At 45.4% G+C, this 14,907-nt stretch overlaps 1 protein-coding gene across 1 annotated transcript in view; it reads right to left on the minus strand.

Annotated features, from left to right (window-relative positions):
* hibch (3-hydroxyisobutyryl-CoA hydrolase) overlaps positions 1 to 12,716 on the minus strand; it is a 121,131-nt gene extending 108,415 nt beyond the window's left edge. The window contains exon 1 of the mRNA XM_060828002.1: positions 12,642 to 12,716. Coding sequence (XP_060683985.1) covers positions 12,642 to 12,673 — 32 coding nt within the window. The 5' untranslated portion in view covers positions 12,674 to 12,716. The remainder of the gene's footprint in view (positions 1 to 12,641) is intronic.
* Positions 12,717 to 14,907: the final 2,191 nt, after the last annotated feature.

A 14,907-nucleotide genomic window follows, 5' to 3' on the forward strand; every position in this document is an offset into this window, starting at 1 on the left:
ACTGAGACAAGGTGGGGGGAGGGGAAATGAGGAAACTGGAGAAATCTGAATTCATACCTTGTGGTTGGAGGGTTCCCAGGCGGAAGATGAGGCGCTCCTCCTCCAGCCGTCGTGTTGTTGTGCTCTGCCGGTGGAGGAGTCCAAGGACCTGCATGTCCTCGGTGGAGTGGGAGGGAGAGTTAAAGTGTTGAGCCACGGGGTGATTGGGTTGGTTGGTTCGGGCGGCCCGGAGGTGTTCTCTGAAGCGTTCCGCAAGTAAGCGGCCTGTTTCACCAATATAGAGGAGGCCACATCGGGTGCAGCGGATGCAATAGATGATGTGTGTGGAGGTACAGGTGAACTTGTGGCGGATATGGAAGGATCCCTTGGGGCCTTGGAGGGAAGTGAGTGTGGAGGTGTGGGCGCAAGTTTTACATTTCCTGCGGTTGCAGGGGAAGGTGCCGGGGGTGGAGGTTGGGTTGGTGGGGGGTGTGGATCTGACGAGGGAGTCACGAAGGGAGTGGTCCTTGCGGAACGCTGATAGGGGAGGGGAGGGAAATATATCCTTGGTGGTGGGGTCCGTTTGGAGGTGGCGGAATTGGCGGCGGATGATACGTTGTATGCGGAGGTTGGTGGGGTGGTAGGTGAGAACCAGTGGGGTTCTGTCTTGGTGGCGGTTGGAGGAGCGGGGCTCGAGGGCGGAGGAGCGGGAAGTGGAGGAGATGCGGTGGAGGGCATCGTCGATCACGTCTGGGGGGAATCTGCGGTCCTTGAAGAAGGAGGCCATCTGGGCTGTGCGGTGTTGGAATTGGTCCTCCTGGGAGCAGATGCGGCGGAGACGAAGGAATTGGGAATATGGGATGGCGTTTTTACAGGGGGCAGGGTGGGAGGAGGTGTAGTCCAGGTAGCTGTGGGAGTCAGTCGGTTTATAATAGATGTCTGTGTTGAGTCGGTCGCCCGAGATAGAAATGGAAAGGTCTAGGAAGGGGAGGGAGGAGTCTGAGATGGTCCAGGTGAATTTCAGGTCGGGATGGAAGGTGTTAGTAAAGTTGATGAACTGTTCAACCTCCTCGTGGGAGCACGAGGCAGCGCCGATACAGTCATCGATGTAGCGGAGGAAAAGGTGGGGGGTGGTACCAGTGTAGTTGCGGAAGATGGACTGTTCCACATATCCTACGAAGAGGCAGGCATAGCTGGGGCCCATGCGGGTGCCCATGGCAACTCCTTTAGTTTGGAGGAAGTGCCCCAATCACCCCGTGGCTCAACACTTTAACTCTCCCTCCCACTCCACCGAGGACATGCAGGTCCTTGGACTCCTCCACCGGCAGAGCACAACACGACGGCTGGAGGAGGAGCGCCTCATCTTCCGCCTGGGAACCCTCCAACCACAAGGTATGAATTCAGATTTCTCCAGTTTCCTCATTTCCCCTCCCCCCACCTTGTCTCAGTCGGTTCCCTCAACTCAGCGCCGCCCTCCTAACCTGCAATCCTCTTCCTGACCTCTCCGCCCCCACCCCACTCCGGCCTATCACCCTCACCTTGACCTCCTTCCACCTATCCCACCTCCATCGCCCCTCCCCCTAGTCCCTCCTCCCTACCCTTTATCTTAGCCTGCTTGGCTCTCTCTCTCTCTCTTATTCCTGATGAAGGGCTTATGCTCGAAACGTCGAATTCTCTATCCCTGAGATGCTGCCTGGCCTGCTGTGCTTTGACCAGCAACACATTTGCAGCTGTGATCTCCAGCATCAGCAGACCTCATTTTTTACAGGAGTTGGGAGGTCATGTTGTGGCTGTACTGGACATTGGTTAGGCCACTGTTGGAGTATTGCATGCAATTCTGGTCTCCTTCCTATCAGAAAGATGTTATGAAACTTGAAAGGGTTCAGAAAAGATTTACAAGGATGTTGCCAGGATTGGAGGATTTGAGCTATAGGGAGAGACTAAACAGGTTGGGGCTGTTTTCCCTGGAGCTTCGGAGCTTGAGGGATGAGCTTACAGAGGTTTACAAAATTATGAGGGACATGGATAGATAAATAGACAAAGTCCTTTCGCTGGGTTCAGGAGGTCCAGAACTAAAGGGCATAGGTTTAGGGTGAGAGGGGAAAGATATAAAAGAGATCTAAGGGGCAACTTTTTCACACAGAGGGTGGTATGTGTATGGAATAAGCTGCCAGAGGAAATGGTGGAGGTTAGTAAAATTGCAACATTTAAGAGGCATTTGGATGGGTACATGAAAAGGAAGGGTTTGGAGGGATATGGGCCGGGTGCTGGCAGGTGGGACTAGATTGGGTTGGGATATCTGGTCGGCATGGGCAGGTTGGACCGAAGGGTCTGTTTCCTTGCTGTACATCTCTATGACTCTATAATAACCCAAGACTTTAAAATAAGTCAAAGAGCTGTGAATGCTGGAAATCTGAAACAAAAGCAAAACTTGCTGGAGAAACTGAGTAAGTCTATCAGCAGCTGCAGAAAGGAGAGTTAACATTTTGAGTCCAGTGATCCTTCTTCAGAACTGTTAGTAGTGAGGAAAAGGTGGTAGGTATGCTGAAGATGGGGGTAGGGAAGGAGAGAGCAGGTGGAAGGGAAATAGAGCTCAGAGAAAGAGGGCAGCATGGTGGCTCACTGGTTAGCACTGCGGCCTTAGAGTGCCAAGGACCCGGGTTTGATACCAGCCTCGGGCAACTGTCTGTGTGGAGTTTACATATTCTCCCTGTGTCTGCATGGGTTTCCTCCCGGTGCTCTGGTTTCCTCCCACAGCCCCAGAGATGTGCAGGTTAGGTGGATTGGCCATGCTAAATTGCCCATAGTGTTCACAGATGTGTAGTTGGGGTGTTAATGTAGAAGAATGGGGATGGGTGGAATATTCTTTGGAGGGTCGGTGTGGACTTGTAGGGCTGAAGGGCCTGTTTCCACACTGTAGGGATTCAGTTCTATTAAAAATCCCTATTACAAAGAGAGAACAAGTTAGGCAGACAAATGGATGGATGATAGCGTGCTCAGTACAAAGAAAAGTTGACAATGAAGATGATAAGTAGGTGTAAATGAGTTAGTTGGACTGAAAGCAGCCCATGTTATGGGGCCTGGGGCGTGAGGGCAGGTAAACAACGTAGAAGTGGAGTTCGGGTTCTAAAATCATTGAACTTGACATTAAGTCCCAAAGGCTGCAGGGTCCCTTAGTGGAAAAAGGGATTCTGTACTTCCAGCTTGCACTGAGCCCTGCTGGAGGATTAGAGACACTGGAGTCTTGCTGGAGACCAAACTGTGAGCTCATCCACACTGGGGAACAAAACGCAGAGTTTTGTCAAATGTCTACGCTTTGTCCACAAAAAGTGACCCTGAGCTTCCAGTTGCCTGCCACTTGAACATACCACCATGTTTCTTGCCTAATGTTTCTGCCTTGGGCTGGGGAGGTGCTCCTATCCCCACCCCACACCCTGAATTCAGCATAAATACCACCTTTTTGTAATTACTATCAATTTTGAACAAGTGTTATTGGACTTAAGATGCTTTTGCCCACATCTTTTCATCCCTTTAGCACTAAGAACTATGTCTAACTCCATGAAAATATTCAATGTTTTGGCCTCAAATGGCTTCTAGGGAAGCAAACTCCACAGGTTTACAACTCTCTGGGTAGACATCTCTCCTCATCTCAAACTGAAATGGCCTACCCTGTACCTTTAGATTGCAGTTTTTTTATTATAGAGTCATAGAGATGTACAGCACAGGACACCCCTCAGTCCAACCCATCCATGCCAACCAGATATCCCAACCCAATCTAATCCCACCTGCCAACACCCAGTCCATATCTCTCCAAACCCTTCCGATTCATATACCCATCTAAATGCCTTTTAAATGCTGCAATTGTACTCGCCTCCACCATTTCCTCTGGCAGCTCATTCCATACCCGTAACATCCTCTGCATGAAAAAGTTGTCCCTTTTATATCATTTACCTCTCAGCTTAAACCTATGCCCTCGTTCTGGACTTCCCCACCCCAGGGAAAAGACTTTGCCTATTTACCCTATCCATGCCCCTCATGATTTTATAAACCTCTATAAGGTCACCCCTCAGCCTCTGACACTCCAGGGAAAACAGCCCCAGCCTGTTCAGCCTCTCCCTATAGCTCAAATTCTGCAACCCTGGCAACATCCATGTAAATCTTTTCTGAACCCTTTCAAGTTTCACAACATCTTTCCGATAGGAAGGAGACCAGAATTACATGCAATATTCCAATAGTAGCCTAACCAAAGTCCAGTACAGACGCAACATGACCTCCTAACTCCTGTACTCAATACGCTGACCAATAAAGGAAAGCATACTTCTTCACTATCCTAACTACCTGTGACTCCACTTTCAATGAGCTATGAACCTGCACTCCAAGGTCTCTTTGTTCAGCAACACTCCCTAGGACCCTTACCATTCAGCGTATTAGTCCTGCTAAGATTTGCTTTCCCAAAATGCAGCAGCTCACATTTACCTAAATTAAATTCCATCTGCCACTTCTCAGCACATTGGCCCATCTGATCAAGATCCCATTGTAATCTGAGGTAACCTCCTTCGCTGTCCACTACACCTCCAATTTTGGTGCCATCTGCAAACGTACTAACTATACCTCTTTTGCTCACAATCAAACTATTTATTTAAATGATAGAAGTAGTGGACCCAGCACTGATCCTTGTGGCGCTCCACTGGTCACAGGCCTCCAGTTTGAAAAACAACCCTCCACCACCACCCTCTGTCTTCTACCATTGAGCCAGTTCTGTGTCCAAATGGCTAGATTGCCCTGTATTCCATGAGATCTAACTTTGCCACCGAGTCTCCCATAGGAACCTTGTCGAACGCCTTTCTTAAGTCCATATAGATCACATCTACCGCTCTGCCTTCATCAATCCTCTTTGTTATTTCTTCAAAAAACTCAGTCAAGTTTGTGAGACATGATTTCCCACGCACAAAGCCATATGAACTTTCCCTAATCAGTCCTTGCCTTTCCAAATACATGTACATCCTGTCCATCAGGATTCTCTGCAACAACCTAATTTTCTAATCAACTGTTCAGAGATGTTATTGCACACATCTGAAGCTGACAGGATAGAACTTGGCCTCCCAATCCAGAGGTAGGGATTCGTTAGGTTGTAACCCTGGTTCTAGACTACCAGTCATCAGGAACATGCTTCCTGCATTTACCTTGTCTAGTCCTGTGCTTGAATCCTCTTGCTTGAACCTCCACCTTTTCCAATCTACTGCAATTCAAATAATAATCTGCCTTCTGGTTTTTGCTACCAAAGTGGTTAGTGGGCGGCACAGTGGCACAGTGGTTAGCACTGCTGCCTCACAGCGCCTGAGACCCGGGTTCAATTCCCAACTCAGGCGACTGACTATGTGGAGTTTGCACGTTCTCCCCGTGTCTGCGTGGGTTTCCTCCGGGTGCTCCGGTTTCCTCCCACAGTCCAAAGATGCGCGGGTCAGGTGAATTGGCCATGCTAAATTGCCCGTAGTGTTAGGTAAGGGGTAAATGTAGGGGTATGGGTGGGTTGCGCTTCGGCGGGTCGGTGTGGACTTGTTGGGCCGAAGGGCCTGTTTCCACACTGTAAGTAATCTCATCTAATCTAAACCTCACATTTGCCATGCATTTGCCCACTCACCCAATTCGTCCAAATCACACTGAAGCATCTCAGCAACCTCATCACAACTTACTCTCTCACCCAGCATTGTGTCATCTGCAACTTGGCAATATTATATTTCAGTCCCTCATCTAAATCAAGAATACAGAGGAACCTCAATTATCCAGCATTCAATTAACTAAATTTCAGACTACCTGAACAAGATCGCAAGGTCCCATGGTTAACTATGTTATCCGGCATTTGATTAACCGAATGAAATACTTCTTCACCCCCCACCCCCATCCAAATGTCCTTCGGATGATCACGGTTCCTCTGTGTATATAGTGAGTAGCTGGGGTCTAAATACTGATTCCTGCAGTACAAGGCTCAGTACTGCCTGCCATTCAGAAAAATATTGTTTCATTCCTACTCTGTTCCCTGTCTGCATACTAGTTCTTTATTCATGTCTGTACACTACCCCAATCTTTAACTTAACTTCATTTTACAGTGGTGACCCCGGAATCCTAACGCCCTACTGATCAAACAATTTGGAATCCAAACAATTATTTTGAGAAAATTTTGCCCTAAAATCCAAACTCATTTTCAGAATCCAAACACCATGTACCGTTCAGGTCGCACATTGTTTGTTCAGTTCGTCCCGGGAAGTATTCGTGAAAGCATCTTTCCTGTATCCATCACTAGTTTACCTCATATTTTCACCTTGATTTGTGCTGTATTTTCTTTACTTATCACCCTTGTGCATTCACCATGCCACCCAAGAAGAGCAGTGAAGCAAATAAGTGCATTCACCATTAACACACCTCACTAAGGTAAATGAAGTTATTTTCATGTTAGTACATTTATTTCTTGCTTTTATTATTATTACTTGATTTTTAGGTCACTTACTCATCTTATTTTACCTTAACCATGTGTATTTGCAGTTAAAAGTGTCTTGAAAATGTTTTTTTTTTGGGTCCAGAAACAGATTAATTCGCTTTCCATTATTTCTTATGGGGAAAATAGTTTTGGAATCCGAACTTTTCACAATCCAAACAGCCTCCTGGAACAAATTAAATTCGGATTCCAAGACACCGCTGTACTTGCTAGTTTTGTTTGCTGGACCATATCCAAAGCCTTCTGCAAGTCTAAGTAAACCAAATCCAGTGGTTCACTCTTATTATTTCTATGAGCAAATCCTTAAAACTTTCCAATAGATTTGCCAAGCATGATATCACTTTCCAAAATCTATGCTAACTCTGTCTGATCCTGCTACTGTTTTCCATTTTATAATGGCCATAAGCATTTTCCCCACTACTGACATCAGGGTAACTGGTTATAATTTGCCATTTTCTCTCTACCTCCTTTTTTCAAATAGTGGACTTACATTAGCCACCCTCCAATCCAAAAGACTGTTCCAGAGTCTATAGCATCTTGAAAGATGACCACCAATGCATCCATATTTTCTACGGCCACTTCCTTAAGTACTCTGGGATATAGATTATTGGGGCTTAGTCAGCCTTTATTCTCATCAACCTCCCAATACCATTTCCCTATGAATATTGATTTCTTTCAGTCCCTCCCTCTCACTCCACCCTGAGTTCCTGACATTTCTGAGACATTATTTGTGTCCTCTTTTATGAAGAGGGAACCAACAATTTAATTGGTTTGTCATCTCTTTGATCCCCATTATGAGTTCCTCTGTTCCTGACCATAACAGACCTACATTTGTCTTAACTAATGTTTTCTCTTCACATATCGGCTGAAGCTTTTATAATGAGTTTGTATGTTCCCACAAGTTTACTCTTCTACTATATTTCCTCCCACTCCCAATCAATCCCTTTGCTCTCATTTGTTGAAATCCAAACTGCTCCCAATCCCAATCCTTCTTGCTTTTGTGGCCAATTTGTATGCCCTGCCTTGGATCCCTACAATCCATAATTTCCCTTGTTAGTCATGTTCAGGCCAGAGATATTACATTCATAGGCACGTTGCATCTAGGCTAATCTTCCTTCCCCCAAATGATATTTGGGACCAGATGTGTACACTTACAAGTTTCAAAGTTAGTAATGACACTCATTAAACTGAGATTAGCTTCATATTCCAGATCTATTCATCAAATTTCAAATCCACCAGCTAATATGAAATCTGAACCCAGGTACACAGAGCATTAGCTGGGCCACTTGTTCTTAATGTATGTATTTTAGCAGATTTTATATTATTTTAATCTTGCATCTGTACACACTTCACATCAGCAACAGTTAACAAACTAGTACCATATTTTTGTCAATTGTATCTTGTTACAAATTTCTACGCATTTTAGCAAAACTAACTTTGTTCAGAGTTTAGCAATATATCTTACTTATTAAAAGAGGTGGCAGTGATATTACTTCAGAGCTCATCTTAAAGCGTGGCAAACTTTATTCTAGCTATCTCTTACAGTGGGTGAATAACAACAGCTTAAACAGTGGCACATTAAATACAAAATAGGGTAGGTCCCAGACCATCCATAACCTCATCACCTCAGGGGATCTCCCATCCACCGCCTCCAACCTCATAGTCCCACAACCTCGCACCGCCCGTTTCTACCTCCTGCCCAAAATCCACAAACCTGACTGCCCCAGCCGATCCATTGTCTCAGCCTGCTCCTGCCCCACCGAACTCATCTCCCAATACCTCGACACGGTTCTGTCCCCTTTAGTCCAAGAACTCCCCACTAACGTTTGGGACACCACCCACGCCCTCCACCTCCTCCATGATTTTCGCTTCCCCGGTCCCCAACGCCTTATCTTCACGATGGAAACATCCAGTCCCTGTACACCTCCATCCCCCATCACGAAGGACTCAAAGCCCTCCGCTTCTTCCTTTCCCGCCGCACCAACCAGTACCCTTCCACTGACACCCTCCTTCGACTGACTGAACTGGTCCTCACCCTGAATAACTTCTCTTTCCAATCCTCCCACTTCCTCCAAACTAAAGGAGTTGCCATGAGCACCCGCATGGGCCCCAGCTATGCCTGCCTCTTTGTAGGATATGTGGGACAGTCCATCTTCCGCAACTACACTGGCACCACCCCTCACCTTTTCCTCCACTACATCGATGACTGTATCGGCGCTGCCTCGTGCTCCCACGAGGAGGTTGAACAGTTCATCAACTTTACCAACACCTTCCATCCCGACCTCAAATTCACCTGGACTGTCTCAGACTCCTCCCTCCCCTTCCTAGACCTTTCCATTTCTATCTCGGGCGATCGACTCAACACAGACATCTACTATAAACCGACTGACTCCCACAGCTACCTGGACTACATCTCCTCCCACCCTGCCCCCTGTAAAAACTCCATCCCATATTCCCAATTCCTTCGTCTCCACCGCATCTGCTCCCAGGAGGACCAGTTCCAATACCATACAGCCCAGATGGCCTCCTTCTTCAAGGACCGCAGATTCCCCCCAGACGTGATCGACGATGCCCTCCACCGCATCTCCTCCACTTCCCGCTCCTCCGCCCCGCCCCTCCAACCGCCACCAAGACAGAACCCCACTGGTTCTCACCTACCACCCCACCAACCTCCGTATACAGCGTATCATCTGCCGTCATTTCCGCCAACTCCAAACGGACCCCACCACCAGGGATATATTTCCCTCCCCTCCCCTATCAGCGTTCCGCAAAGACCACTCCCTTCGTGACTCCCTCGTCAGGTCCACACCCCCCATCAACCCAACCTCCACTGCCGGCACCTTCCCCTGCAACCGCAGGAAATGCAAAATTTGCGCCCACACCTCCTCCCTTACCTCTCTCCAAGGCCCCAAGGGATCCTTCCATATCCGCCACAAATTCACCTGCACCTCCACACACATCATCTACTGCATCTGCTGCACCCGATGTGGCCTCCTCTATATTGGAGAGACGGGCCGCCTACTTGCGGAATGCTTCAGGGAACACCTCTGGGACGCCCGGACCAACCAACCCAACCACCCCGTGGCTCAACACTTTAACTCTCCCTCCCACTCCACCGAAGACATGCAGGTCCTTGGACTCCTCCATCGGCAGAACATAACAACACGACGGTTGGAGGAAGAGCCCCTCATCTTCCGCCTGGGAACCCTCCAACCACAAGGGATGAACTCAGATTTCTCCAGTTTCCTCATTTCCCCCCCCCACCCCACCTTGTCTCAGTCGATTCCCTTGAACTCAGCACCGCCCTCCTAACCTGCAATCTTCTTCCTGACCTCTCCGTCCCCACCCCACTCCGGCCTATCACCCTCACCTTGACCTCCTTCCACCTATCACATCTCCATCACCCCTCCCCACCTTTTATCTTAGCCTGCCTGGCACCCTCTAATTCCTGATGAAGGTCTCTGGTCCGAAACGTCGAATTTCCTGTTCCTTGGATGCTGCCTGGCCTGCTGTGCTTTAACCAGCAACACATTTTCAGCATTTAAAATAATCCACAAACTTGTTCACCACTCTGGGTAGAAAGTTGTCAAGTGGCCAAATTATGTAACTACAGTAAATTGAGAGACGTAATGTCATGGGTACACCATCACCTTCAGGTTCTCCTTGAAGTCAGACACCATCCTGACTTTCATAAATATCATTCATTCTGGAATGCTAAATCAAGCCCTTATTTCTCATACTACCATTGTAGTACCAACATTATGGGAACAGCAACAAACCAAGAAGCCTCAGAACCATCTTTTCAATAATGACATGAAATGGGGAATAAATTCAGTATTGCCAATGTTGGTTACATGCCCAAAGCAAATAAAAGACAAAGTTAAATTCAGCAAAACAGCCAGAAATTTGGAACAGGATAAAATTTACAAAAAAGTTTAACAAATACATTAAGCATTACAGATGCAAAATTAGTTCAGATGCACGACTTACTATCATCCAACACAGTGAACCTTGAAAATGTCACGTGCCTACTCTTTAGAATTCCCTGAAACTCTCCAATCTCCCTCCCAAATTAAATATTCTGAAAGTAGCAAGTTTTAATCACTTCCCAATTCTCAGACGAGAACTCAGCTTTTTTTTCCCCTCAGTTGCAAGTTTTGGGGTGTTTCCTCTGTTAATGGCACTAAACACACATAAGACGCTTACATTGTTAATCACAGCAGCATTTTCCACTCATTAATCGTGTACACGGTTGGTTGTAAAATATTTTTCCTGTAATATTTTATGTGCTATTTTGTGCTTCCTGAATGCACCGAATGCAGTACAAAACCATTAACAGCGGTTGTCCATTTCACCTTCTGACAATATTATGGAAGTAGTATCACTGTTTTACTACAAAAGCAAAATGTTTTACTGGACAATTTGGGGATGCTGACAATCTGAAGCAAATACAGCGAAAGTTGAGCAGGTCTGACAGCTTGTGGAGAGGAAAACAGGGTTAACGTTTGAAATCTATGATGCCTCCTCATAACTGTTAAAAATCACACAACACCAGGTTATAGTCCAACAGGTTTAATTGGAAGCACACTAGCTTTCAGAGCAACGCTCCTTCATCAGGTGATAATGGAGGGCTCAATCCTAACACAGAATTTATAGCAAAAATTTACAGTGTGATGTAACTGAAATAATACATTTAAAAATTGATTGTCTATTAAGCCTTTCATCTGTTAGAATACATTGATAGTTTCACTTCTTTCATGTGTAAATCACAAAACTTTTTTTTAAAAAGTTGCATTCTCGGATTAACTGTTAACAATGATGATAGCTAGACAATATGTTGAAGATGTTGGCCCCCTGTGTTCTCTGTCTATGCCATGATGTTTAGATTGATTCTAACCTAAAAAGTTAGATAACGGAGTTTTACATAAATTCATGCAGTTTTTGAGCTCAGAATGCATTCATGTAAAACTCGGAGCTCAAAAACTGCATGAATTTATGTAAAACTCCATTATCTCACTTTTTAGATTAGAATCAATCTAAACATCATGGCATAGACAGAGAACACAGGGGTGAAAATAATGACTGCAGATGCTGGAAACCAGATTCTAGATCAGTGGTGCTGGAAGAGCACAGCAGTTCAGGCAGCATCCAACGAGCAGCGAAATCGACGTTTCGGGCAAAAGCCCTTCAGCAGGAACACAGGGGGCCAACACTTTCAACATATTACTGATCCTCGGATGCTGCCTGAACTGCTGTGCTCTTCCAGCACCACTGATCCAGAATCTGGTTTCTGGCATCTGCAGTTATTGTCTTTACCTCCAACATATTGTCTAGCTATCACCATTGTTAACAGCTAACCCGAAAATGCAACTTTTTTTTAAAAAAGGTTTTTGTGATTTACACATGAAAGAAGTGAGACTATCACTGTATTCTAACAGATGAAAGGCTTAACAGACAATCAATGTTTAAATGTATAATTTCAGTTACATCACACTGTAAATTGTTACTATAAATTCTGCGTTAGGATTGAGCCCTTCACAATCACCTGATGAAGGAGCGTCGCTCCGAAAGCCAGTGTGCTTCCAATTAAACCTGTTGGACTATAACCTGGTGTTGTGTGATTTTTAACTTTGTACACCCCAGTCCAACCCTGGCATCTCCAAATCCTCATAACGCGTGCTTCAGTGTCTTATTATATTCAGTTTCCTGCAATCTGAAGGATAAGGGGTGAGGGGCGATGGTTAATATTCTAATAGCGATAGCTCGAAAGTTTGTAGAACAGCACTGGGACAACAGTACGGGGATCAGAGGGTGACAACCCCGTGTTGGGATCTGAGATTATTTGGGGAGGTCTGAGGACCAGGGAGAACTCTCTGGGAGTAACAGGAGTTGTTGCGGGAGTGTAGTTGTCCGGGAACCACTGTCGGAGATGGGTTGTAAATGCACAAAAGCTTATGCCTGTACGTTACAAATGAATAGACATTTTTTTTTAAATCACGGGAAAGCGAAAGGATCGCACCAACAAAGATTGCAGCTGCTCACATTAAAGCCTATGTTGCAACGAGAAGCTCTCACTGCTTTTCCTCTCGACTCATCAAGGCCGAATGCAAACGGCGGGTGTGCACCCTCAGGGAGGGACACGGGCCTTTCGGGGGTCCCTGACACCCACCTTGACTGAGCGGAGAAGACCCAGGTACTCATGCCTCCTGTGAGCTCCCGATCCCCCGGCGACACGGCCAAGAGTTTCCCCCCTCTCCCCTCACACAATCCCACCATTACCTGTCACAGCGCCACCCTGGGCACGGAGGAATCACATTGGCCATCAGGGTCAAGGCTGGGAAGGGTTATTGCTAAAAATCACACAACACCAGGTTATCGTCCAACAGGTTTAATTGGAAGCACATAGCTTTCGGAGCGATGCTCCTTCATACATCTGATGAAACCTGTTGGATGATAGCCTGGTGTTTCGTGATTTTTAACTTTGTACACCCCAGTCCAACATCGGCATCTCCAAATCAAGGGTTATTGCAGTGCACTAATAGTGTTCCTACCTCTGAGCCAGGTAAACCTGGGTCAAGTCCCATCCTATTCCAAATGCGTGTCACAGTATTTCTGAACAGGTTGATTAAAAATACCTACGGCCATTATTAAACCTACTTAAAGACAAAAGAAAACTGAAGATGCTGAAATCCAAAGTAGGCAAACAGGAGGCTGAAAGAATACAGCGAGCCAGGCAGCATCAGGAGTGGAGAAGTCAACATTTTGGATATATCCCTTCTTCAAACCTATATCTTGTAAAAGAACATACCTGCTAGCCTGTCTTGGTGGTTGGTTAATATTAAAAATGGCAAAGTGTACACTGTGGATGTTGAAGAGCTGAATGCAAATCATTTCGTGCAGTTCCAGATCATATTCAGATGATGTACTGTTAATTACATATATTAAAAAAGACACTAATCTGAATCCGGTGCATTACCTGAAAAAGTGATATACTTAGAAAAATATATCGAAATATATACAGGCAACCTAATACAACCCCTGATGTAGGACTTATGCCCAAAAGGTTGACTGTCCTGCTCCTCAGATGCTGCTTGACTTGAGGTGCTTTTCCAACGCCACACTTTTGGGCTCTGATTCTCCAGCAACTGCAGTCTTCACTTTCTCCTAGTCACAAATACAACCCCTTGATCTACAGTCAAAACACAGGAATCTCTCAGATTGAAGCCACAACCTATTTCACAAGCTATAGATGTTGTTTAAAAAGCAAGCAGGCAAAATAGTTTGTTCCCACCCCACCTCCAAAACACACACACACACACAAAGATAGTGATTGGCACTTCATATGTGAAATCTTGCAACCTACACCCTCATGTCTTTGGAATGGATGCAGTTAAGTTTGTAAATTCAAACTTTTTAATGAATAGGTCAACAATTTTCACGAGTAGTCTTAACACATACACCTGTCTGCCCCAGAGAATCTTTTTGGATGAGGGGGGAGATGAATGAAGATCATCATGTATATTCTTCACACTCTTTATGTATTAAAAAAGACACTAATCTGAAGCTTGTGCTTTGCCTGAAATAGTGATATAGTTAGAAAAATATACTGAAATATATACAGGCAACCTAATAAAACATTTATTTCCAAAGCTACAAATATAATGCCAGTGCTTAACTATTTGCATTACAACTCTCAAGTACGCATATACCCAGCAAGGTATGGTGCTGGTTTGTTTTGTCCTCAGTCTTTTTTTATCCAATTGTAGCTGTCATCGGGAAATCGTCAGCATCCTGTGCACTAAATACAGATGAAGCATCATAAATTTCACTTTTATGGATTAAAGCCAGGTATATTGAATGATAATCTGCATGTGATTATTACAATTAAAAATACTGTCAACACCAACTTGGTTGACAAAACCAAGTTCTTTTTTTGTCACCTTTCACATTATTAAATATACCAAAGCCATTTAACAAGAGCTTTATAAAACTAAATATGACTGCGCTAAATAGGGAGAAATATGGTCAGATGATCAAATATTTGGGCAACATGATAGGTTTAAAGAGTGTCTAAGAAGGACCTGAAGTAGAGAAGCTGAGAGATGCCAAACTAGTATTCCAAACTTGGGGCCTGGACAACTGAAGGACCAGCCACCTAATAAAAGTGATCCATTGTTTTACTAGACCATAGGCTGCTGTTTCATTAGAGAGAGATGATTAGTGATGGTGGGGTTGGTTTAATCTGAGGGTCACCAAACCTCAGGTGAAGGGAGATGTTGCCAAGGACAATCCTTCATGGTGACATCAGCTGGAGTTGGAATTGAAGACATGTTCTTAATATTACACTGTGTTGCCAACCAGCTGTCCAGCCAAGTGAGATAACCAACACCTAGCTGCCAATAGAGCAGTAATTAAAATCAATGATTTGCAAAAGG

This window comes from Hemiscyllium ocellatum, chromosome 7 (genome assembly GCF_020745735.1).
Source record: "Hemiscyllium ocellatum isolate sHemOce1 chromosome 7, sHemOce1.pat.X.cur, whole genome shotgun sequence".
Taxonomy (NCBI): domain Eukaryota; kingdom Metazoa; phylum Chordata; class Chondrichthyes; order Orectolobiformes; family Hemiscylliidae; genus Hemiscyllium; species Hemiscyllium ocellatum.